Here is a 27163-nt window from a genome sequence, read left to right on the forward strand (position 1 = left end):
GTCACTCTGTATCTTTGGCACTTTAAACGCTGGATCTCTCCTCATGAACAACTGAAAGAGACTCCATCTAAGAAGGACTCAGTGGAAGGAATACTTGAGAGTTATTTTCCAATCAAGGTGCCACCCAGAATGGAAATCCCTCCAACCAACTCCAAATTCTCTTTCCAGGTCATTAATCTCATCTACCCTCTTTGGAGCGGTATACAAAACTTAGAAAGCCTCCCACTTTGAGCCTGGGGTCTACCTACAGAGTTAGGCAGCTTTCCACCTGAATTCCATCAATGGGAAATGCTATGTGTCACATTCCTTCCAAAATGGATGAACCATGAAAATATTATAATAAATGCCATCTTCAGTCTTGTCCCTTTTCACAGAGCTGCCCAACTTTTGGTGGCTGAGGTCAAGAAGAAAACAGGAAAAACAGAACATTGTACAATTCTATTGATTGAACCAAAACCCAAGATACCAGGATTAACCCAACTCTCAGGAAAAATAAAAAAGACAGTTCCAATTGGATTACAGGACATAAAAGATAACAGGTCACCACCAAATAAGACTAAGAGGCTTTCCGGAAATGGACAACTTTCTGAAATGCTTGCCAAAACTCTTCCTTAAACACAGTACAGATTATTGGATTGATGAGGGAGTTTAAATAGCCTAGCCAGGTGAAAAAGTAAAAAATGGGCTGGGTGGATCCAGCAGGAGTCCCGGCAGATGGAGAGGACCAGAGATGCAACAAAGAAGGGCAGCCAGCAGACGATGAAGGCCCCCAGAATGATCCCCAGGGTTTTAGTGGCTTTCCTCTCTCGAGCTGCCAAAATCCTCTTGCTCTCCAGGACGCTGTCAGCAAGCTTGATTTTCACGTGGTTGAAAAAGAGAGAGGAACCGGCGGAATGAGAGTGCCTCTCATGAAGGCTGGGGTTGAGCGAGCAGAGCGAGGACCCCGCTGAGCCTGGAATGAGCTGGGCTGTGGTGAAGCGCTTCCCTTAGAGCAACGACGGGTTCAGGATGCGGTTCCGGGCGGCCGTAGAGGATGACAAGCAATACAAACGGGATGTAGAAGGCCCCACAAATGGAGTAGATGGTGTAGGAGATCTGAGAAGTGTTCACCAGGCAGTCCGACATCTCTTCATGAGCCTTGGCCTGCAGCCAAAAGAGTAGTAGGATGGAGATGCAGGCGGAGATGAGCCAGATGATGGCAATCATGGCGGCCGCATGGCCTGCTGTCCTGCGTTTGCTGTACTCCAGGGCGTCCATGATGGCCCAGTACCTGTCCAGAGCAATGACAGATGCAGGATGGGGGTCGTGCAGCATGTGATGTCCGAAGACAGCCAGATGTCATACAGGATTTGGCCAAAGCTCCAGGTGTGGGTGGTGGTGTATGCGATGCTGATGGGCATGACTAAGATGGAAACTAAAAGGTCAGTCATGGCCAGGGAGCCAGTGAGATAGTTGGCTGGAGTGTGGAACTTCCTGGTCAGGATGATGGTGGTAAGCACAAAGGCGTTGGAAAGGACTGTGGCCAGTGTGATGATGGAAAGGACTACTGCAAGAGAAATCTTGAGGGCTTGGAGGGTCCCTGGATCCCAAGCTTCTGTTCTGTGGCATTCAGGGATCTGTTAGGAGCCCCCTGGAAAAGGCCTTCCATTGACTGGTTTGGCGGGGACGTTCTAGGAGGCTCTCTTCCCACAGACTCAGACACACACAGCTCCCTCTTTCACAGCTGTCCAGCTCACAGAATAAGGTCATCCTTTTGTTTCTTGCCATCAGAAGGGACCACCTTGCAAAGACCTCGACTCTTTAAAGAACACGTTGAAGTGATTGCTGCGTGGGAGTTAAAGGTCTTTCCCCAACCGGATAAATCCCAAGATGTCTCATTGTTCTGGAACTTTGCCCAGCAACTGGTCAGGCTTAGCTGGATTTGTTAGACATTTATCAGGATATCGCAACAGTGTAGGCAGTGCTCTGGGATTCTTGCCTTTGGCATTGTGGCTCCTTCCAAAGCTTGAGAGAGAAATGTGTTTAATGAGAACTTCAGAATCTCCCTCATCCTATTCTGAGAAGATTCTGGATTTCAGGTTGCCTCTGGGAAGCTTTCAAAACTAGAGACAAAAAGAAGTATCAGCTGATTCAGTGAGGCAGGCCAGTTAACAGCTCACAGCCTTTCTAGGTTTGTCTTGATACATCATGAGGTATTTTGGTTCCTGTCACACTGAACGTTTTGAACCCGCTCCCGGACACGGACACGCAGGTGCGGACCGCGGGCTCGCCCTTTTGGATCCTGCTATCTCGAGCAGCGCCTCATCTCCCTGCTGGCTGCCTCCTCATCTCCACCGTGCCCCCCAGCCGAGCTCCAGGCGCCACCCGCCCAGCCGTCCCAGGGGCTCTTCCCTGGCCCCTGCTCTCGCAATCCCCACCTTCCTCCGCCCTGTGGCTCCCACACGCTCCGCTTAAGTATGTGCATCTTAACTTCATTTGAATTCCTCACAGCAGTATGTATGATAGTTCCTTTTCCTACCACCCTCATAAAAACTTAGAATTGTCAGGCTTCAGTTTTGGCTATTTTGATAGGTTTAAAATCATGCCTCATTAATTTATTAGGCTGAACTTTTCTGATTATTAGAGTGTTGGAGCTTCTTTTCATATGTTTATCAGCCATTTTGATTTCCTCTATTGTAAATTTTAAGTTCATGTTTTTTTTCTGTTGCTGCTTTTTTTCTTTTGATTTTAGTGGGGCTTTTTAAAAGGATGTTTTGGACTCTTATTCTTTTGTATACTTTCTAGGTAATTCAGTCTGAGACTTATCTTCATTTTTTATGTTATTTTTTGATGGAGACATTTTTAATTTAATATAGTTGAATTTATCAGTCTTTTCACTTATGATTTGTGTATTTTACGCTTTCCCTATCTGATTATAAAGATATTCTATGACATCTTTTACTAAAAGTTTTAACATCTTATAATAGTGACTCACAAAACCTTTCAGCTTATCAGTTTAGTAAACATTCTTGAGCGCCTGCTATATAGTAGATGCTGTGCTAAGTATGAGGGATACAGCAGTGTAAGGAACTTTGAGGAACTCACATTTTAATGAAGGGGACATCAGGCAGAGAGAACATGAGCAAAAGAAGCATGGGCAAAAGATAGCAAACTGAAAGAAGTGTTCTAAGAGCTGGATTAGTTCAGTACTGACCACATAGGTGGGGGAGGTTCCAACTAGATTGGAAAGATAGGAGTAAGACCATGGAGGCATTTTGACCTGGAGCTCAGACTTAATCTTGTAGGTTAAGTGCTTTCAAACAATTTTAGCATCAAAACCATAACCTCAAAAGAAATTAATGGTAACAACTATGACAATTACAATAATAATCATAATGTCAGCTAATATATCTTGATTATCTACCATGGTGCTATCTTGAGTACTACATGAATTATCTCATTTCTTCCTTATAAGCAACCCTGTAAGATAGGTTTTAATGTAATCCTCATTTTACCAACTGAGGCTCTTAAATATTAATATATAAAGCAAGTTGAAGCAAGCTTCTCTTACTATATTGCTTCCGCAGAACAGAATACATTTTAAATCACTGCCTAAAAGGATAAGAAGTTATTGAAGGGTTTGAGGCATGAAAGTGACATAATCAGACTTGTATTTTATGTCTTGTCATTCTAGAAACTGTCTGAACAAGGCCTGGATTAGGGAAACTAGTTATGAAACTCTTACATTAGTCCAAATGAGAGAAGATTAAAAACCTGAACTATAAGTTTAGGTGTATCACATGGGATAAGTTAGAAATGATAAGAGGATAGCAATTACTAATAGGCCAAGAAGAAATTTGCATGTGTCACATGAAGGAACAAATCATGGTAAATGGATACATGAAAGATTTTACCTTGAGAAAACTAATGGGAACTCTTGATTTAGTGGGTCCATATAATTGAGGTTAAACTGATATAAAAAATGATATATTAATAAAAAGGAGAAAATATGAAACAATGTACTTATTTAACTTCAATTTTTGATAGTTATACATTCTTCCTTTTCTAGAGTTGCCACTAAAAAAGTAGAAACAGAGCTTATAAATTCCATACTAGCAGAGGAGATAAAAGAAGAGCCAGGATAAATAGAAATCATAAAGAGAAAAAAATAGAGAGGTAGAACAAGTTATAAAAGTATAAAATAAGATTATAAATGTGTGTCTATATGTATATATAGATATAATTACAAGAATTATAAGTCAACTAAATGATCTAGTTAAAAGACAAAAGTTGTTTGCCTGGATTTTTTAAAAATGTCAACTATATACTGTTGCCAAGAAGTAGATAAAGGTTGAAGTAAAAAGATGGAAAAGAGATATCCCAGGAAAATTTAAACAACAAAACTGATGTGGTTATGTTAACATCAGACAAATAGTCTTTAAAAGGGAAACAAGTTATTAGAACAATGCCAAGTATCTGAAACAGGAATTTAAGTTCAGATCTTAAAGATGAAGTTGAAAAGAAGGTGATAGTGCATTTCCAAATAACTAATATGTTCAATGAGTGTTACACTGATTTGAAGAATAAAGACAAACAAAAGTTTGGGAAAACAAATACCTATAGGCTATATGGAATTTAAAGTTTAACCAAATACTTTTTTCACAGATTTTGAAAATACTGGCTTTTTCATTCCATGTCATTCTATGTTTGTTGGCTACACATACAAAAATTAAACGCATTTGGTTAAGTATTTGTTCTTTGTGTTTTCAGGAATTCAAAATGTCCTCAGCCTCTTTTGTGCAGTCCTTACAGAGAATAAGGTTCTCTTCCATTCTGCAAGTTTCCAGAGACTTAGCGATGCTTGTAGAGCCCTGGAATCTCTAATGTTTCCTCTTAAATATAGGTGAAGTTTTTATTTGGTATTTTTATTTATTCTCAAACTATGCACTACTTACTGATAATCAGTCAAAGTATTATAGCACAACAGTTTTGAACCACAAGGGCATATTTTACAAAGTTATGTTGTTACAAGAGTCATGGTTCTGATGGAAATCTAGCCTGGCATTTGGAACTTTTCCAAGTTGTCTATTATTGAATGTTGATTTATTTAGTGAAAAAAATAATTAATTTAAATAGTATTGTCAGCAACATTTAATTCTCTTTGAATATAGTTGGAGATAAAAGTCTTTAGTGCTGTCTGGTTATTTAATATTAAGGAATTATTAATTTGGGAGGTTATAGTGGTATTATATAAAGGTTTTATTTTTAAAAGAGCCTGTATCTTCTTTAGATATGTACTAAAGTATTTATGTATAAATGATATGATGCCTGGGATTTGCTGCAGATAATACAGTAGGGAAGAGAACAGAAGGAGTAGAAATATATATGTGACCGTGAGTTGGTGATTGTCAAAGCCGAATACATGTGGCTTTATTTTCCTTTTTTGTCTCTTCTTTGGGAGGGGATGAGGAGGTTAATTTTTTTTTTAACTCCTAGATAAGAGAGCATTCTAAACCTTAATTTTTATACTTTGCTATTCTTACTAACTATAAAAATCAGGTATAGAAAATGCAATTCGAATGATTGTTTTATATAGATAAATCATGACCAGTATTGAGGGAGAGGTCCCATCAGGGAGTCAGTGTTAGCATCTGACGTCAGATTTATATGTAAGGAAGAATGCTTCCAAGCAGTTTTACAAAGCCTAAAGAGACTGCTTGCCTAGGAGGGGTAAGGGATAAGGAAGCTGCCCTGGGTTCCATTTATTTTACCTGTTATATCAGGTCATATCTTTCACATGAATATTTTTTAAATCTTTTTTTCCTAAAAATTTAGTATTATTGGTAATCTAAAATTTCTAAACATAGGCAATCTAAAATTTATATAGCATAAAAATGAAAGAAAAATGTTTTTATTATAAAAGAACAAATATATCTCACATATATTTTTATTGTTTCCAGTTATCCTTATATTCCTATTCTCCCGGCTCAGCTACTGGAAGTTTTAAGTTCCCCAACACCTTTCATTATTGGAGTACATTCTATCTTTAAAACTGATGTTCATGAACTTGTGAGTATATTAAATTACCAGTTATTGAGGTCAGATGTTTATCATGTTTCTTTGAGTCCTATAACATTTCAACTAATTACTATTTTCAGATCTATTGCATTCCCAGCAGAAAAGATTGACTGGAAGAAAAGTATCATTGAAAAATCTAAATGCATTAATTTTTCCTTTATAGCAAGTACAGGAGATTTACAAAATGAATTCATTAATATTTTAGAATGTCCTTCTTTTGGTGTACCAAGTTTATCTTTCTGTATTCTTTGCCTTATATGTGAGAAAGGAAGATAAAATTATTCATCAATTAGAATTCTATTTATACTTTTGTTATGACTGCTTTAATTTATTCATATTTTGAAGTGAGGCCTGTGTTAATGCTGAATGGCTGATAACTAAAAAGCAAAAAGAATTTGCAAAAGAGTGAAGGGTTTTAGTGGAATACAAGTTCAGTATGAGCCCCACCAAATTATTCTATTCTTAATGCTGTATGAATGGAAGTACCAAAGAAGGAAAATAATACTCTACATTCAACCAGTTTGGAAATAACACATTTAGTTCTCTGTACTGCACTTTAAAAGGAACTGTAAAAAAAAAAATGCACTTCAGAGAAGGACATCTAGGATGTCAGGAGTTTAGAAATTATATCCTGTGAGGCCCTAACAGAATTTTCTCTATAGTATCAGGTAATAACCTGGTACTATAAAAGAGAAATACTTAACTGTCACGGGAAAGAAAGAGGCTAAAATGAAACTGGTGGGTATAGTGGATATGGAAACAAATTTCTGCTCAGTTTAAGTGTATTCAGCTAATAGAGATGCCCAGTGATGATGAGTAGGTTTCCTTATGTGAGGAGTGTACTCTCAGGTACTGTGTAGAGGGCAAGGAACAAGTTGCATGACACATTTCAGGGAGTTTAAGAAGCATTTCTCACTGAAAGGTTGGGCTGTGTAATGTCTGTGATCCACAGTCCTGAAGAGTTTGTAATTCTACTTTTGTTTTAGTTTCAAATGCCAGCAAAGAGGTAAGCTCTGTTGGTACTTCTACATAATTAAAATTATAATCAAATCATAGGTGTCTTTTAAACTGATAAAAGGCAATTCTACATTGCAGTTGTAAACAGTACCCTCATTCATTTATTAATCATTCTTCCTAACTTTATATATTGACATCTAGTTCCTATTTAACTTTGATATCACATAAAATATGTATAAATCAATAACCATATTAAGTAAAACCTCATTAGTACTGTTTAGAAACATACTCATCTGGTTTGTAGGTTATTTTTTCCCACTAAATATAAATGGTCTCTGGAAGTTAGACAAACCAAGTGTTGACAAAAATGAATTTGTTATCTTTTTAATAAATAAATTAGATTGAATTTTAATCCTATTATTAAAATAATAACTTCAATAATCTTGGCTAGTTTCTCTATTATATTTTTATGTAAGTTATTTTTAAATAGCCTGTTGTAAAATGCTAAAGATCAGTTTCTTTTTTAACTACCTGTACAGTACCATTTTGATGTATACTAATGGCTTTGCTTGTTGACTCTTACAATGATTACTATGTTATTTAGGATATGGCTGACCTACTATACTAAAGCATGCAAAATGCAGTGGCTCAAACAAAATAGAATTTTATTTAACATTCATGCAGCAGTTTGTAGAAGTGTTCCGTTGTGCGAGACCAGTTTGCTCCATGAATTCATTCAAGGTCCAGACTTCTTTACTTCTTGTTCCTCCACTAGAATCCACTCTGGCATTGTCATCATCTGAATGTTCAAGGATGGGTTGCTGCCAGTTTATAGTTTCAGCCATGGGAAGGGGAAAGAGAGCCCAGAGGGCTTTACATCCTTTCTGTTTTGAATGCCTAGTACATACCACTTTTCATGTTCCATTGGCAGAAACTTAGTCATGTGCCACACCTAATTTCAAGGGAAACTGGAAAATATATGATAACTGGGAAGTCAATCTACATTTTATTAATTACAGATTAATTTTTTTATCTTCTTCAGTTAGATGTAATCATAGCTGATTTGGATGGAGGCACTATTAAAATTCCTGAATGTATTCACCTCTCTTCCCTTCCGGAACCACTTCTGCATCAGACTCAAGCAGCTCTTTCTTTGGTATGGTATATTTTTTCATAGTATTTTTCTCTTGATTTAAATCTAAACTAAAGTAATTGGAATTAAATATCATTGGCAGTACTTTAAATTACTTTAAAAAGAGACCTATACATTCTTTTTAAAAATTTTTTGTATATATATATATATTTTAGTCAGTTACAATGTTGTATCAATTTCTGGTGTACAGCATAATGCTTCAGTCATACACGAACATACATACATTCATTTTCACATTCTTTTTCACCATAAGTTACTACAAGATATTGAATATAGTTCCCTGTGCTATACAGTACGAACTTGTTGTTTATCTATTTTGTATGTATTAGTTAGTACCTGCAAATCTCGAACTCCTAATTTATCCCTTCCCATCCCCTTTCTCTCCTGGTAACCATAAGTTTGTTTTCTATGTCTGTGAGTCTGTTTCTGTTTTGTAAATAAGTTCACTTGTCTTTTTTTTTTTTTTGGATTCCACATATAAGTGATATCATACGGTATTTTTCTTTCTTTTTCTGGGTTACTTCACTTAGAATGACAATCTCCAGGTCCATCCATGTTGTTGTAAATGGCGTTATTTCATTATTTTTATGGCTGAGTAGTATTCCATAGTATACTACATATAGTATAGTATAGATTCCATAGATATACCGCAGCTTCTTTATCCAGTCATCTGTTGATAGACATTTAGGTTGTTTCCATGTCTTGGCTATTGTAAATAGTGCTGCTGTGAACATTGGAGTGCAGGTATCTTTTTGAATTAAGGTTTCCTCTGCCTTAATTCAATATGTCCAGGAGTGGGATTGCTGGTTCAGAGAGTTTATCTATTTTTAGTCTTTTGAGGAATCTCCATGCTATTTTCCATGATGTCTGCACCAAGCTACATTCCTACCAACAGTATAGGAGGGTTCCCTTTTCTCCACAGCCTCTTCAGCATTTTTCATTTGTGGACTTTTGAGTGATGGCCATTCTGACTAGTGAGGTGATACCTCATTGTAGTTTTGATTTGCATTTCTCTGATAATTAGCGATATTGAGCATTTTTTCATACTCCTACTGGCCATTTGTATGTCTTTGCTGGAGAATTGCTTATTTAGGCCTTCTGCCCATTTTTGGATTGGATTATTTGTTTTTTTTTCTTGTTAAGCTGTATGAGCTATTTATATATTCTGGAAATTAAGCCCTTGTGAGTCTCATCTTTTGCAAATATTTTCTCCCATTCTGTAGGTTGTCTTTTTGTTTTGCTTATTGTTTCCTTTGCTGTTCAGAAGCTTGTAAGTTTAATTATGTCCCATTTGTTTATTTTTGCTTTTATTTCTGTTGCCTGGGTAGACTTCCCAGGAGAACGTTGCTAAGATATATGTCAGGTAATGTTTTGCCTATGTTTTCTTCTGGGAGGTTTATCATGTCTTGTCTTATATTTAAGTCTTTAAGCCATTTTGAGTTTATTTTTGTGTATGGTATGAGGGAGTATTCTAACTTCATTGATTTGCATGCAACTGTCCCATTATCCCAACACCATTTGCTGAAGAGACTGTCTTTACTCATTGTATGTTCTTGTCTCCTTTGTCAAAGATTAACTGACCAGAAGTTTCTGGGTTTATTTCTGGGCTCTCTATTCTGTTCCACTGAGCCATATGTCTGTTCTTGTACCAATATCTTGCTGTTTTGATTACTGTAGCTCTGTAATATTGTCTGAAGTGTGGGAGGGTTATTCCTCCAGCTTCATTCTTTCTCTTCAGTATTGCTTTGACAATTCTGGGTCTTCTGTGATTTCATATAAATTTTAGGGTTCTTTGTTCTGGTTCTGTGAAAAATGTCCTGGGTAATTTGATAGGGATTGCATTAAATCTGTAGATTGCTTTGGATAAAATGGCCATTTTAATAACATTAATTCTTCTAATTCAAGAACATGGGCTATCTTTCCATTTCTTTAAGTCATATTTAATTTTCTTAGTCAGTGTTTTGTAGTTCTCTATGTATAAGTCTTTCACTTCCTTGGTCAGATTTATTCCTAAGTATTTTATTTTTGGGTATGCAGTTTTAAAAGAGATTATTTCTTTACTTTCCTTTTCTGATATTTCATTGTTAGTGTAAAGAAGTGCCACTGGTTTCTGTATCCTGCTACCTTGCTGAATTCTTTTATCAGCTCTAGTAGTTTTTGTGTGGAACCTTTAGGGTTTTATATATATAGTATCACGTCATCTGCATATAATGATAATTTTACCTCTTCTCTTCCACATCTCATTACTCTTTGGTAGATGTGCTCCTTGCAAATCAGTGTGATACTGGCTTGCCAGTGTTTTCAAGTTACTGCAGAAAGATATAACTTATTGATTGATTAGATGTCTAGCATTTTGTGCAGTGAAGTTTTAAGAAATCTTGTGACCTGTGTGTTTCTCATTGAATTCAATTGAATTTTTTGTCAACTTTTGTTGATTTTCAAAAGCACAGGGTTTTTATTTTACTAACAATGTTTTAGGTGCCCATTTATCCCTCATCAGAAAATTGAAACTTCAAAATTCTGCATTCCTTTTCATGCCATTACTAGAACTAAGGTCTTTATATTCTTCTTGAATAATATTCCAGTCTGGCCTGTTAAACCTTTTTTTCCCCTTAGATAGGAACTCAGAAATCTAGGATTACCAGGAGGGATTTTATTCTCAGAAATGTTGAAATTTATATTAGTCCTTGTTTTGTTATAGTGATATCTATGGGATGGGAACATTTAGAGAAGACTGACTTTTCCCAATGTAATTTGTAATCTGGAATACAAGGCATAATAGAGTAAAAAGAATACTGTGTAGGGCTTAGGAGACCTAAATTCTAGTCTGTAGCCTGTCACTTAATATTTTTGAGCAAATCACACTCTTATCTCTAGTCTTCTGTATCATAGTCTTTATGTATAGGATGAATGTTTTATACACAGAATAACAAATACTGTTTCCCAAAGTGAAGTATGAAATGATTTGAGGTGGTAAATGGCAGCCTTTTTATTGTAATAATTATGTATTTATTATAATGTTTATCAAAAGTAGCATATAAAACCTGTGATTTCACAGATGATATCATCCAAGAAAATACAGATTTAAAGAGATGAGTTGATTTAAAGACATTTTAAAGAAAATATTAACTAAATAATTGCATAGGTAGTATATGGATATTGCAAAAGCTAAAAAGGTAGTATTTGAGTGAATTTAAAATGTTTTATGTTTCTAGAAATCTTAAAAAAGTTTTAAAATCTTATATATGCTTACTTAATAATGATATTTATAATTGTTCAGGAATTAAGTACCAAAATTCACAAAGATTAAGATTTTAATTCTTAACGTCAGTGGCTACTGGGAGAGGTTCTGTTCCACACTGGTATACTCTAACTTACAAAACCTGTGCCATCAAATCTGATCAGAATAAAATTAATTTTTTGTAAAACTGAGTATGCCTATTTACATAATTTTCAAGTACAAAGGTGAATTATGCTATGGTGTAGTATTTTAAATAAGCCATAAGAGCATAGTATATTGTCAAAATAGGACCAAAAAGAAATCACATTTGATGGACTGTGTGGGAGCTTTGACACACAAGTATGTGAGCTTCATTTGTTTAGTAAACAGTTGTAATCAAATGGTTACACAGTACTCAAACTGTAATAATCAATGGATGATTTTATAGACATGAAGACATCATACTGTGGTAATGATTTGGTGATTGGATTATAAATATTATCGATATTTCAGTGTCACTTGTAAGTACTGTTTTGAGTCTTTTGGTCTATTTTGAGTATAGCACCAAATCCTGAATATTTGAAAATGAGCCTGCAAAGACAAAAATTTGCTGCATACTGATGCAAAATAATTTTTTTCTCTAAGTCCTGTGTAGACCTTTCTTTCCCACCTGCTTCCCAATCTGCTTTCCTTCAAAGCCTAACCCAGATCTTACCTTCTTGTTTTAGCTTTCCATAGTTGAATTATATTTTATGTTTTATATATTTCTAATGCTTGTCACATTGTATTATACTATTACTCCTCTGGACTATGAGGTTCTTAAGCTTATTCCCTTTTTTCTCAGTGTTTCAGTTAACTAACTAATTAATTTTTAGTATTTTTATATTTTTTCTAGGAGATCTTTTCACATTAGTACATACAGAGCTGCCTCAGCTAACTGTATTGTATTTAATGGAGGGAATATATTGTAATTCATGTACTGATATTTTTTCATCTTAATGCCCCAAATAGATCATATAATAGGTTTTATTGATACTAAGATCTTTTACATAACAAAACTTCTTTGCTTTAGATTCTACACCCAGATCTGGAGGTAGCAGATCATGCTTTTCCCCCTCCACGAACAGCTTTATCCCACTCAAAAATGCTGGTAAGAAGTTTAATTAATTTTGATAGTTTTAAAGAGAGCTGCTTCTATTTGTATGTTTGTCAAAGAAACTGACTATAGTGGGAATTAAATGGACAGCCTGGTAAAGGTGCACCAAATTAGAAATTAGGAAAATTACCCCTGACTGACCTAGTGATCTCTGCTCAAGGAGAAGCCACAGGGCAGCACACTGACTGGAAGGAAGGAGGGCTTGGCCTGTTGCTCTGAGGAGGCATGAGTAAGTATGGGACAAAAAAAATCAGAACCTAGGTTATAGCCTGAAAAACTATGCCAGGCATCCAATTGAAAGGATCAGACAAGGATAGAAAAGGGAAATTTACAAAAAATGGAAACAGGTTGTTGGTAACAGGAGAGAATCACATTTGAGTGAGTAGATGAAAGTAGTTCCAAATGGAAGCCATAAAAGGGTGAAAAAAAGAGGCGCCTTTTTTTATTTTGCCCAATGCATTTCTTAGAAATGAGCTTTGTGGCCAGTAAGGAACCTTTGACCTCTTTGACATGTTACTTAAGCATTCTTGACCATTAAATTAGAAATTGACTAAATAAAGTTTCCTTACAGTTTTAAAACTGTGATTTTTAAAAAATTTAAATTATCAAAATACTTTGTCATACCTTATTAATATAAGAATAGATTTTTATAAGTTGGATAGACTGAAATAATTTCATAAGCTTTAAAATACAGTCTTGAGGGTTTTATATTTGTGATGACAATTCTTTTGATGGATATAAAAATCAGATGTCTTGTGAAAAATGCCTTTCTCTAACATGGTGAAAAGGAAGACTCTGTGATTTGTTTTTTGTTTTTTTTTTTTCCTGAGAGGAAAATTGGATGTACTGGAGGCAAGTTTTGTTTGGTTCAATTTAAAAGGAACTATTTAACAGCCTACACTGTCCAACAGTGGGACAGACTAGATGCCCACCATTTAGTGCTGCTACAAATGAGACTTACACACAGACAGATTTGTTAAATAACCTCTCAGGTTCTTTCCAACTTTTTGACTTTGTAATATTTTGTTTGTTTTTTAAGAAATTCAGTTACCTAACATGTCTATTCTCATATTTTCAGGATAAAGAAGTGCGTGCAGTTTTTCTTAGATTATTTGCACAACTTTTCCAAGGATATAGATCATGCTTACAACTTATAAGAATTCATGCAGAACCGGTAATACATTTTCACAAGGTAAGATAGAGTACCATATTGTATCTGTCCAAAATGTAGACTCTAATTTAATAGAACAACTTAGTTGTCTTTTCCTAGCCATGTATATTGACCTTAATTTATCAAATGTGTATATTTAAAATCTCTGCTTTATGTGATTAGATGATAATTTTTAGTAATACTATGGAACTGACATATTATCCTTTAGGGAATGTTAATTTTAAATTGATTTTTCTTTTAAAATTGACATTAATTTCTTTCTGATTTCTCCTCCTGCTTTATGGCCATTCATTTTTATTCTTTCTAATACATGTAGCATTTCAGGTATCAAAAACCCTTTTAGAGAGAAATTATTTTATAACAACACATTTATGCATGAAGACATTTAGGCTTTGATCTTCCTATTATATTTTTGTTTTGACCATTCATCGATTACTAAGTGATAACTTATTCATTTAACATTCTCTTTCTTTACAGACGGCTTTCTTGGGGCAGCGTGGTTTGGTTGAGAATGATTTCCTCACTAAAGTTCTCAATGGAATGGCCTTTGCAGGTTTTGTTTCAGAAAGAGGTCCTCCTTATAGATCCTGTGATCTCTTTGATGAGGTATATTTCTTATCAAATGAATGCATTATTTACTGACAAAATTAGACTAGTACATAAAAGTAGAGTAGTATTTTAAACATTTAACCAAAATAAAAAATACTATTTGCTATTATGCGTATTAGATCTGGTATTTATAATATGGATTAGAAAAAATATAATTATAGGCTGTCTCAGAAGTACATAAAAATCTTGAACAACTGAATTTTAAGTGATCGATTAAAATATTTTTGAAAAATTGACTGATTGTAAAAATAGAACTTAGACATTTCTCTGTAAGACTCATAAGTTTAATGTATAAATATGTGATTTCAAACTGCAATTATGTGTAGTGTATCAGTGTCCTAAAGCCATAGTTTCATTTAGCCATTTTTTTTTTTTTGTCTTTTGTCTTCATCTATTTTTACTATCTAAAGCAGTTTTCTTCATTATAGTGTACAAGATGATCTGGTATATTACTGGAAAAAATATTGCTACTTAATTTTTGTCTAAAAAATGGAAATTAAACTTTACTAATACTCAATTTAATAAGCAGATAGTAGTTCATATATATATATATATAATTTATAAACACAGTTATCTTAGAGGAGTGTACTGAAAACTTTTTTTTTACTGAGAGGTGTCATTAAACATAAAAGGTTGGAGACCACTGCAGTACATTAAGTAATTCTCTATAATAATCTCCCCTCCATTTATCTGTCAGCCAGGGAGGACAACCATCTTCCTATACCTCTCAAGAAAAGTTGGTCAGGTTTAGGGTGAAATTTGATTTATAGATTATTAAATTCTTGCAAGAATTAAATGGAATAAAATATATTTCTATAGTACAGTTAATATCTTAGTTATAGATAATCACATCTTCTTTAATATGTTATAATATCAATTATATAAATAAAGAATACTTACTAATCAGTAATCAACATTTGTCTAGCTCCCTTAGGAGATATTAAATATATAGAAGACAAATTTAGTTTCTGTCTTCAAGGAATTGGCCATATAAAGGGAGATTTAGGACAGAGATGACTCAAAATAAGGATGCTGTTTTGTGTTAAGTGATTTTTCTTATTTTAATGCATCTTTCCATTTACAATTTAACTATGTTCACAGCACCCCATTCTGGTGGATAGAACAACGAATATTACTCCCATTTCAATTTCTGGAAGAGCATTGTATTGAAACCAATAAATCTAAAAGTTCTTAGAAGTCTATAAAAGAAAAACACTCCTGACACCCAAAATAGTGGAGAATAGTAATAATAATATTTTGCTGCTGGTGGTTTTATTTTATATAGAGAAATTAGGAATCAAGTTCTTAAAGATCCTTGGTTCAGAGAAGGATCTTTTATTCTCTGAAAAGATAGTTAAGTATTTATAGATAAGAATGAAAGAAGAGGCATGTGTTTGAGTTGTGTATGGAGATCTGCACCAAATGCTTTATTTAATAATAACACAAAGCATATGAAGATCGGTGGGACAGTTCTTTTTGATAAGTTATTGATCATGGATTCTCTAATATGATTGATCACTGACTATCTAGTACTAACATATGTCAGCCTTTAGATCTGAAACTAAGTAATTGATGCATAATGTTTTATGGGGATAAATTAGATGTTCTCCAAGGTCCTTTGTTGCTCCTACATTTTATTAGTCTCTGACGCATTTTAAATTGTAAATTGGTTTATGTGCCCCTTTCGTTTCTGTCCAAATTCCTTTAGTAAGTCTCTCTGGCAGCTTCTTCACAACTAATAAGTCAGGTTGATTACTTCCAGAAAACTTGCTTGCCAGCTTGCCATAGCCTCTGACTATTTTTGTAAGTCCTTCCCTTGCCTGGGGTGCTCCCCCTCTACCTTTTAGTCCATTTTTCATACTTTGCTGATATCTAATCACCTCCTCCACACTTTCCCATAGTAGATGACTCTGAGAGCTACCAGTCTGCATGAAGTTTTATTTTTTGACTCTAACTTTATATGACAACTAATCTTTTATTATATGCACTTATATATACAAGATATACATCCTCCAGGTTGGAGACAATGATAAGGCAAAGACTGTCCAAGATTCCTATTGGGTCTCCCCTTCGTATTCATCCAGTTCTGTGTTGTACCTGGAGTGATGATTTTTGGTGTCTTATTGATGTTACTTGAAAGCCAGCTGTTCATATGTATATTTCAGTCAAGGGCCTAAAAGAAATGAGATACCAGACCTAAGTAATTTCTCCTTCTACCCTCTTTGGCCATTTAATTGGTTTGCATGGGAATGTGCTTTTAGGAAAATTGCATTTGCTCCTGAGAAAGGGATCTTTGTTTTCATTTAGCCAAGGGCAGCCTACCACACAGAAGGCTTTGTGGAGCTTTGAGCAGCAGCTCGTACTGTGTGTTTTCTTGTCCCCACATTCTCATCAAATAGGCCTGTTAAAAGGAAAGAAACGTTTGCCTTTCTTTGACAGTCTTTCTGAATCCTGGCCTGGAATGGGTGAAGTCATAGTTTTATATGTCTCTCTGCTCCAGTGAATCTGTTAGTTCCTAGAATGAAAAATTCTATGTTACATACTTAAAAAAAAAAAGCCATCCATCTATTTACCTCTTCCTCACATCCCATTTTTTCCTGTCAATACTCTTTTCTCCATTCCAAGTGTACACACTAACACAGCTCTCCCAGTAAATTAGTTGATAGGGAAATGGATTAAAGTTTATATAATTTGAGAACTAGAAGGAGCCTAAAGGTCATCTTGTTCTTCCATCTTATTTTAGGGATGAAGCAATTGAAGCTCAGGAGTTTTATAAAGTGACTTGCTCCAAATCACACTTTTAGCAAAACTAGGACTAGAGTGACCTAACTTGAACATTTGGTTCGTATTTTGTAAGTTAGGGAAATGTTTGGAGACTTTATGACTGACTGAAATTCTGAGTGTGAGAATTCCCTGAGTGAGGCCTAGAGAATGAGAGAGTCTCTCTTGAGTTCCAGAAATGACTTTTCCCAAGAAATAAGACCCTAAATCATCAGAGACTAACTACCAGAACCACCAGAACATCTGAGAATTCAGTTGACTCGCTAACTCTAGAATAGAGGTGAAACCCATTAAAAACCTAAAATATTTTGTTTTAATACGAGTATATATTTTGGGTGCTTTTTGTTTTCAAATTGTGTGACATCATCACACAGCTTTCTAATTCAGAATATTTTGCAGTTGATGTTTTGCCATTTGATTCTTTTTTCAAGTTGGTAGCTTTTGAAGTAGAGCGAATTAAAGTTGAAGAAAATAACCCATTGAAGATGATAAAGCATGTCAGAGAACTTGCTGAGCAACTATTCAAAAATGTAAGTAAGTATATTTGCTTAGACAGTTATTAATTTTAAAAGTATTAATAAGGTTTTGTGTTTGAAAAACTAAAAAGCTTCATATTCCTAGTGATCATCTTTTTTGCTCTGATTTAAAGCCTTTGGGACTGTAAGTTACAATATATTACAGTTGGTACTATGCATCAAAATAGACCTCATTTTTCAAAGTGATTTTCCTGTCAATCGCTGTATTATAAAAACATCTTAGTTACATTTTTCCAGTTTGTCGTTTGCCTTCATTGAATTTTCATTTTGGTCTCTGTCTTCTTAAGAAAGTCTACTGAGCATTTTGAAGATGTAAAGATCAGACTCATTAGAGACCAGAGCTACCTCAGACAGAATAGACCAATGTACTCTGTTTTAGCTTGGTACAGTGAGTGTGCACTGGATGGGGAAAATCTTTGAGTTGTTTTGAACATACAAGGAGTAGAAAGCTGAAAGAAAGAAAAGAAACTGTCAAGTGACTACAGAAACTCAAGGGTGAAAATATTCCCTGATAGAAGAAATGCAGTCAGTTAAAAAAAAAACAATCTGTCAGAAGGAAAACTTGTGTTCTGTGCTGGTCTTTGCCACTTATGATGGCTGTGTAGAAGTAATGTATAGCATGATCACATGAGAAATTTCTGTTGACCTATTGTAATAATAATAAATACTGAGTGGTTAGCACAACATGCCAGGCATGGTATTAGGTACTTCACATATATCATCTCTAATCCTCGTAACAGTGTAAGATAGGTGTCATTATCCCCATTTTATTGGCTCAGGCTCATATAGTTGTTGAGTGATTGAAACCAGATTTTAAATTTAGGAGTTTTCATCTATCCAATTCCGAAGCCTCTGTTCTTTCACTCCATTAGGCTGGATCATCTCCAGTTGGAAAAACAGTGGTACTTCCAATGGCTAACTTTATACTTTTTTCTTTATAAAGAACTTTAATGTACTTTCTTATTTGATCTTGGAAATGACCCTGTGAGATAAATAGGGCAGGTGTTGATATGTAAGGAAATTGAAGATTAGAAAGTTTTTTTTCCTTGCCCACTAGGAGTGATTTATTGATGAATTTCAAAGAATAGCAAAACATCAATTGTGAATCAGTGTTTGAGGCTCTGGGACTGATCCCTTTAATAACTGAATGTTTATTTCTTAGGTTTTTACATGACTATTCCAGAACTGCCAAATTTTATAGCCAATAAGTGACCAGAGCTGGGGTTCTGACACAGATTTGTCTGTCACATGACTGACTACACAGTGTATGAAGACAGTGTGCCAAGCCATTTTGATACAGAAACAAAGTAAATTCCTTTTTTGCCATTCTAGAATTTAAGTTTAATGATACCTAGCATACACTAAGCCAACACAAAACTGAAAACTGCAATAAAATAAATATCTAGTAGTGATACATTCTTAAGGGTGAACGTAAACGCAAATGGCCTGTATCCTATAAAATACTTTTAAAGTGATCATCATGAGGGATTGTATTACTAGGTAAGATATGGAAATCGCCTTTTAAATGTACTCTCCATTTCTCGAACTCTTATTAGACTTTCCCCCACCATCACAATCTAATTATGTTCATTTAATTTAATCAGTTCCATTCATTCAGTATGTATTTTTTAGGCATCTACTAGTTTCAGACATTTTCTAGGTATATGATTCCCATAATATCCTTGAGAAGAGGATACACATACATGATGAATGAGTATTTGAGGATATCCCAGTGGGCTGTCATCAGACTTTATGAAATTCCTTCTGGTTCTAAGATTCTAAAGTCCACGATGGTCCCGACATTGCTGAAGTAAATACTTTATAAAGTTAAAAAGCAGACATGATGGTAAAATTACTTTTTTAGGTTGTACAGGAAGTTGGGGGAAGGGAGGAAGGATGGTCTCAATGGAAGGAAAATAATCCAGATGGTTCTATTTTTAACTAGTCATTTTTTTTTATCAGATTTCTAAAATTCCCTTTTGGTAAGCAAAAGCCAACCATATAATTTGACTGTTTCCTTATTATTGGGGTATAATTGAAACCTGGTGATTCCATTCAGATGTTTGTAAATACTTTATTGCACTGAAGTCTGGTATGTGTACCTAGCCGCTCTCCTTCACTTCTCTTTGAAGTACCTCAGAAATGAACAGAATTTCCCAGTCTCTTCTCACCACTCCTTCATAGTGCTTTTTAGCAAGTAGGAATGAATTGTAGGAATGTGAGTATACCTGAGTAGGATGAATTGCAGCTGGGTTTAGCTGTTCTTTTAACTTTATGGAGCTTCCAAATAATTAAGAAAGATGTTTGGTGACTTTGGTGGAAAAGGGAAAGAGAAAGTGGAATGAAGAAGGAAAGGAATAAATCTACTAGAGACAAATGTGTAAGCGTTGGCAAGGTTATACCATGAAGATTATTGGCCACACGTTGGTACAGCTTTTCTTTCCAAGCCGAGTGATAATAGTGAGTCTGCCCACTTCAGCTTTCAGAAGCCTTAATGTCTGCATGAGAGCATATTTAGCCGCTTACCTGCTCTTTCCCTGTGATTCTTGGTATACATTTATAAATGACTACTAACTACACACAAAATGAGAATATTAAGATAGACCAGGACAAGAGCTTTATAAATCTCCCTTCCAAGGCATCTTGAACAGTTGGACATGTGTTTTACTTAGTGTAGTTTTTCTAATTTGTTTTGCAATAGTACATAAACATTTGCTGGACTGTGTAATTTGTCTGCTTTCTTAAAAGTTAAAGGAAAAATGAGAGGTCTTGGACTTTCTTATAAAATAATATGAGATTTCTGTTTGTACCTTATGGATATTTCATTGCCCAGCATTGAAAGAAATAAGGTTTAAAATCCTACCGAGAGAGCAAAGCCCAAATGCAGGAATAGCCATTCTAAATCACATAAGATCTAGACCTTTTACATTTCCGCAGAAAGTTAATTTCACTACCAGGCACATTTAGTCTAAACTGATGATATTGGTATTCTTTGCCAACTGTGAATAAAGAGATCCGTTGTTGTTGTTTGTTGTAGGAGGGAAGTAAAAAATTGTGATCATCTTTCATCTTAAAAAGTCAAAATATAAACTTACTTAGATTATTATGATGAAATGAGGCCCCACACCCAGAGCATAAAAATCCAACTCCTTCCCTGATCCTATCTGATTATTTGTTCATTTTTAAGTATTATTTACTGTGATATAATTTACATATAGTAAAATTTAATCTTTTTAATGTACAGTTTGATGGATTTTGAGAAATGAATGTTATACAACCACCACCAGCACCACAACAATAAAGACATAGAGCATTTCTGTCACTTCCCTCTTCCCAAATTTTCGTAATGCTCCCTTGTAGTTGCATCCTCCCACCACCTCAGATTCTTGGCAACTGATCTGTTTTGTCTCTGGTTTTTGTCTTTTCCATAGAGTCATTATGTAGTTTTTTTAGTTTGTTTCTTTCACTTAGCATAATGCATTTCAGATTCACCCATATTGCTGCATATATCAGTTACTCCTTTTTATTGTTGAGTAGTATTCCATTATGTGATAAAACCAAATAAATAAATAAAACCAAAGTTTTATCTATCTGTTGAACAACAACAGGTCGATTTTGGCAATTATGAGTAAAATCATGCTAAACATTTATACAGGTTTTTGTGCAAACATAAATAATCATTTCTCTTGGGTAAATATTTAGGAATAGGGTGCTGAAAAGATGATAATGAAACGTTTACTCTATAAGAAACTGCCAGACTGTTAATTTTTAAGTGTCTCTACCATTTTGCATTCCTACCACATCTTCACCAACACTTGATTACTCACTTGTTTTTTGTTTGTTTAATTTTGTTTGTTTTGTTTTCAGCCAATCTAGTAGGTATGTGGTGGTTCTTTTCATGGTTTTAATTTGCATGTCAGTAGGTGAGTGAGAGTATTAGGTCTCTTAGCTAGTCACTGTGTGCTCTCTTGGTATTTGTAAAAAGAATACTTGCCTTAGAATATGAAGCCTCTATCCAGAGTCATAAATTAGAGCAATTGTTCTTAACAGGGACAACCCCTTCCCTCCAGAAATTTGGCACTATCTGGAAATATTTTTGGTTGTCACAACTGGAGAGGTTGTGCCTCTACTTACTGGTATCTAGTAAGTAGAGGCCAGGGATGCTTCTAAACATCTTACAATACACAAGACACCTACTTCTCCCGACCTCCCACAACCAAAGAATTATCTAGCCCAAAATGTCTATAATGAGAAACCCTGGGTTAGGCGACCAGCACATTAGATATTAAAGTCATACACTAGATTTCTCTGTATTAGGATGAGACATTAATTCAATCGGGTGATCATTGAAAGGCCTGTCAGGATGGAAAATTAATAGAGTTTCATTCCATCAATGTGTTCACAACCCAGCAACTCTAAAAGTTCAGTTACATCTTTTCAATGTTTAACAATTTAGTCCAATGATAGTATTGGTTTTGGCTGTATTTGAAAGGATTTGTGTAACTCAGCTCTAGGTACAATTGGTATACATTAAATAATTATTAAATACCTAAATTAATATAGGAAACTTGGAAACCTCTAAGAAGGTCACATTGATTTGTCATTCATTGCTGAGACCAGTGTGTAGAAACACAATTTTTTTCCCCTCAGTGTGCCTACTTTGGATTTCCATTTAGGTTTGGGACTTTTTGTTTTGTTTTGTTTTGCTTTGCTTTTATTTGACGTACTTTCTCAGCCTTGTTTTCTCTAAACCCTAGGCATATTCTCATTTAGCTCACCGAAAAGAAAAGAAAAAAAATCCATGTTTCCAGACCAGATGATGTGTGTGTCTTTTTTTCAAGTCTGAGAAAAATTATTGTACCTCACATTGCTGTACTGTACTCTTAAAGCAGGATTTCTTGAAAGAGCCCATTTCTTGAAAGTCACTGTCCAACTTTAAAATTCTCTCTAAATGATAGTACATTTTGTCAGCTTTTTTGGTTGCCTTTGACAAAATTATGTTCACTATAACCATGTAGTTGTCTAAATCCCTAGATATTACTTTACATTTGCATTTCTCTAGAATCAGATAAATATTTGGCTGCTTCTTTTTTCTGTTAGAAAATAATTAATTTCCTTATTTCAACATGGAGACTCAACAACAAAATTGGGGTATGGGTTTTTGATGAGCTCAGTAATCTTCAAAGGACTTCTCTAAATGCATTTGCAGTTACAAGTAAGAGCATATGTTTCCAAGAATATGCAGAGTTCAATGAGCCTTAAAATTTCTTTCCTTTCCTCTCAAAAGTCATTATTGTGACCAAGTTGGGTGTAAAATGGTGAATGTGGTCCTCTATATTTACCATACTGCCCGTTAGAGGGCAGCAGTGTACAGATACAGCAGCTCGAAAACCAAATAGCACTAGATTTGGGGGCATGAGTCCTTTTTGAATTTTCTAAACACAATTGAATATATTATAATTTAGTAACTTTAACCCATAATTTGAATTTTTATATAGACTATCTGTACAACTAAAGGATAGCCTCAACTTTGAACTTTGTTTTAAAATGATTTTTAAATGCTTATTCTGAATTCTGTATGGATTTGGTTTGTATTTCAAATTGTTTATGAAATGAAAAACACTGTTAATGACTAGTAGCTATATCTTTTCTTTAATAAGTGATTTCTATTCAAACTTTTATTGAGTACAATGGTTATTGTTAAAATATAAGTAGCTAGTGATATGGTGGGGATCTTGGGAGAAAAAGGTGGTTTTAGTTTTAGAGGTGTGGTGTCATGTCATAGAATATGCAGTGGATAAAACATTTTTCAAATGAATATACTCTAGACTTTTGGAAAAGAGCTTTCAGATTTATTATAGGAAAGTGTGTGTATATATGTGTGTGTGTTCTAAAGCTTTCCTGTAACAATTTGTTCTACCTTCACAAGAGCCTGATGAAGCAGGTACTATGTTAATATCTTCATTACAGATGAGGAAACTAGAGCACAAGTGGTAAATGAATTGAACCTGCACCAGGTCACACTACTAGTAAATGGCTAAGCTAGGATTTGACCTACATGGTCTGATGCCAGAGATCATGAACTAGAAATAGTTTGTTGTATTATCTTCTTTCATTGAATTGTCTAACCTTTCTTTCTCAAATTATAATGCCACCAGTTTCTATCACATTTTCACACATAGTCCTATTTCTGGGCTTCTCTATTCCATTAGCCCTTTTAACCCTTTATTAATACCAGTTATCATACTTTTTTTATAATATTTTTTATTGAGTTATAGTCAGTTTACAATGTTGTGTCAGTTTCCATTGTAGAGCACAACTTTTCAGTTATATAGAAACATATATATAGATTTATTGTCACAGTTTTTTCTCTGTGAGCTACCATAAAATCTTGTATGTATTTCCCTTTGTTATACAGTATAATCTTGTTTATCTGTTCTACATTTTGAAATCCCAATCTGTCCCTTCCCACCCCTTCTCCCCCTTGGCAACCACAAGGTTGTATTCTATGTCTATGAGTCTGTTTCTGTTTTGTATTTATGGTTGTTTTTGTTTTTGTTTTTCTTTTTTAAGATTCCACATATGAGTGATCTCATACGGTATTTTTCTTTCTCTTTCTGGCTTACTTCACTTAGAATGACATTCTCCAGGAAAATCCATGTTGTTGCAAATGGCATTATGTTGTCGGGGTTTATGGCTGAATAGTATTCCACTGTATAAATATACCACCTCTTCTTTATCCAGTCATCTGTTGATGGATACTTAGACTGTTTCCATGTCTTGGCTATTGTACATAGTGCTGCTATGAACACTGGAGTGCAGGTGTCTTTTTGAAGTAGGGTTCCTTTGGGATATATGCCCAGTAGCAGGATTCCTGGGTCATACGGTAAGTCTATTCCTAATCTTTTGAGGAATCTCCATAGTGTTTTCCACAGTGGCTGCACCAAACTGCATTCCCACCAGCAATGTAGGAGGGTTCCCTTTTCTCCACAGCCTCTACAGCATTTCTCATTTGTGGACTTTTGAATGATGGCCATTCTGACTGGTGTGAGGTGATATCTCATTGTAGTTATGATTTGCATTTCTCTGATGATTAGTGATATTGAACATTTTTTCATGTGCCTATTGATCATTTGTATGTCTTCCTTGGAGAATTGCTTGTTTAGGTCTTCTGCCCATTTGTGGATTGGGTAGTTTGTTTTCTCTTATTGAGTCGTATAAGCTGCTTATATATTCTGGAGATCAAGCCTTTGTCGGTTTCATTTGCAAAAATTTTCTCCCATTCCATAGGTTGTCTTTTTGTTTTACTTATGGTTTCCTTTGCTGTGCAGAAGCTTGTAAGTTTCATTAGGTCCCATTTGTTTATTCTTGCTTTTATTTCTATTGCTTGGGTAGACTGTCCTAGGAGAACATTTTTGAGATGTATGTGAGATAATGTTTTGCCTATATTTTCTTCTGGGAAGTTTATTGTATCTTGTCTTATGTTTAAGTCTTCTATCCATTTTGAATTTGTTTTTGTGTATGGTGTAAGAGAGTGTTCTAGCTTCATTGCTTTACATGCTGCCGTCCAGTTTTCCCAACACCATTTGCTGAATCAGACTGTCTTTATTCCATTGTATATTCTTGCCTCCTTTGTCAAAGATTAGTTGACCAAAAGTTTGTGGGTTCATTTCTGGGCTCTCTATTCTGTTCCATTGGTCTGTATGTCTGTTTTTGTACCAATACCATGCTGTCGTGATGACTGTAGCTCTGTAGCATTGTCTGAAGTCTGGGAGAGTTACTCCTCCAGCCTCTTTCTTTTTCTTCAGTAATGCTTTGGCAATTCTAGGTCTTTGATGGTTCCATATAAATTTTATTATGATTTGTTCTAGTTCTGTGAAATATGTCCTGGGTAATTTGATAGGGATTGCATTAAATCTGTAGATTGCCTTGGGCAGTTGTGACCGTTTTAACAATATTGATTCTTCCAATCCAAGAGCATGGGATATCTTTCCACTTTTTAAAGTCTTCTTTAATTTCCTTCATCAATGGTTTATCGTTTTCTGTGTGTAATTCTTTCACCTCCTTGGTTAGATTTACTCCTAGGTATTTTATTACTATGGGTGCAATTTTAAAGGGGATTGCTTCTTTACTTTCTTCTTCTGTTGATTCATCGTTAGTGTAAAGAAATGCCACTGATGTTTGAACGTTAATCTTGTAACCTGCTACCTTGCTGAATTCTTCAATCAGCTCTAGTAGTTTTTGTGTGGACCTTTTAGGGTTTTCTATATATAGTATCATGTCATCTGCTTATAGTGACACTTTTACCTCTTCTTTTCCAGTTCAGATCCCTTTTATTTCTCTCTCTTGCCTGATTGCTGTGGCTAGGACTTCCAAGACTATGTTGAATAGGAGTGGTGATAGTGGGCAGCTTTGTCTTGTCCCAGATTTTAGTGGAAAGCTTTTGAGTTTTTCACCATAGAAAAACTCTGTAGGTTTGTCATATATAGCTTTTATTATGTTGAGATATGTTCCCTATATACCCACTTTGGTGAGTTTTTATCATAAATGGGTGTTGAATTTTAGCAAATGCTTTTTCTGCATCTGTTGAGATGATCATGTGGTTTTTGTCCTTTCTCTTGTTGATGTGATGTATTACATTGATTGATTTGCGTATGTTGAACCACCCTTGTGTCCCTGGGATGAACCCCACTTGGTCATGATGTATAATCTTTTTTACGTGCTGTTGGATTCTATTTGCTGATATTTTGGTGAGGATTTTTGCATCTATGTTCATCAGTGATATTGGTCTATAATTCTCTTTTTTGATAGTGTCTTTGCCTGGTTTTGGTATCAGGGTGATGGTGGCTTCATAGAATGATTTTGGGAGTATCTCCTCCTTTTCAATCTTCTGGGAGAGTTTGAGAAGGACTGATATGAGTTCTTCTTTGTATGTTTGGTAGAATTCCCCGGTGAAGCCATCCGGTCCTGGACTTTTATTTCTAGGGAGGTTTTTTTAATCACTAATTCAGTTTCATTTCTAGTGACCTGTTTGTTCAAGTGGTCAGTTTCTTCTTGGTTCAATCTTGGTGGACTGTATGTTTCCAGAAATTTGTCCATCTCCTCTAGGTTATCCATTTTGGCTCCATATAGTTTTTCATAATACTCTCGTATGATATTCTGTATTTCTATGTTATTTGTTGTAATTTCTCCATTTTCCTTTCTTATTTTGCTTGTTTGTGCTCTCTCTTTTTTCTTCTTTGTGAGTTTAGCCAGAGGTTTGTCGATTTTATTTACTGTTTCAAAAACCCAGCTTTTGGTTTGATTGATTTTTTTCTATGTTTTTTTTAATCTCTATTTTATTTATTTTCTCCCTGATCTTTTTTATTACCTTCCTTCTGCTGCCTTTTAGGGGTTTTTGCTCTTCTTTTTCTAACTCTTTTAGCTGGTGGGTTAGATTGTTTATTTGAGATTGTTCTTCTTTTTTTGAGGAAGGCCTGTATTGCTGTAAACTTCCCTCTTAGCACTGCCTTTGCTGTGTCCC

The 27163-nt window shown here is 34.9% G+C and overlaps 1 protein-coding gene and 1 pseudogene across 2 annotated transcripts in view; one reads left to right on the plus strand and one right to left on the minus strand.

Annotated features, from left to right (window-relative positions):
- Positions 1-27163, plus strand: part of SBF2 (SET binding factor 2) — a 382774-nt gene that overhangs the window by 202987 nt on the left and 152624 nt on the right. For both annotated transcript variants that reach the window (XM_031460040.2, XM_031460041.2), the window contains exons 7-13: positions 4750-4882; positions 5940-6048; positions 8057-8170; positions 12460-12537; positions 13622-13735; positions 14192-14320; positions 17536-17634. In XM_031460040.2, coding sequence (XP_031315900.2) covers positions 4750-4882; positions 5940-6048; positions 8057-8170; positions 12460-12537; positions 13622-13735; positions 14192-14320; positions 17536-17634 — 776 coding nt within the window. The remainder of the gene's footprint in view (positions 1-4749; positions 4883-5939; positions 6049-8056; positions 8171-12459; positions 12538-13621; positions 13736-14191; positions 14321-17535; positions 17635-27163) is intronic.
- LOC116155433 (5-hydroxytryptamine receptor 1D-like) lies at positions 557-2050 on the minus strand (annotated as a pseudogene).

The sequence above is a fragment of the Camelus dromedarius genome, chromosome 12 (assembly GCF_036321535.1).
Source record: "Camelus dromedarius isolate mCamDro1 chromosome 12, mCamDro1.pat, whole genome shotgun sequence".
Classification (NCBI taxonomy): Eukaryota; Metazoa; Chordata; class Mammalia; order Artiodactyla; family Camelidae; genus Camelus; species Camelus dromedarius.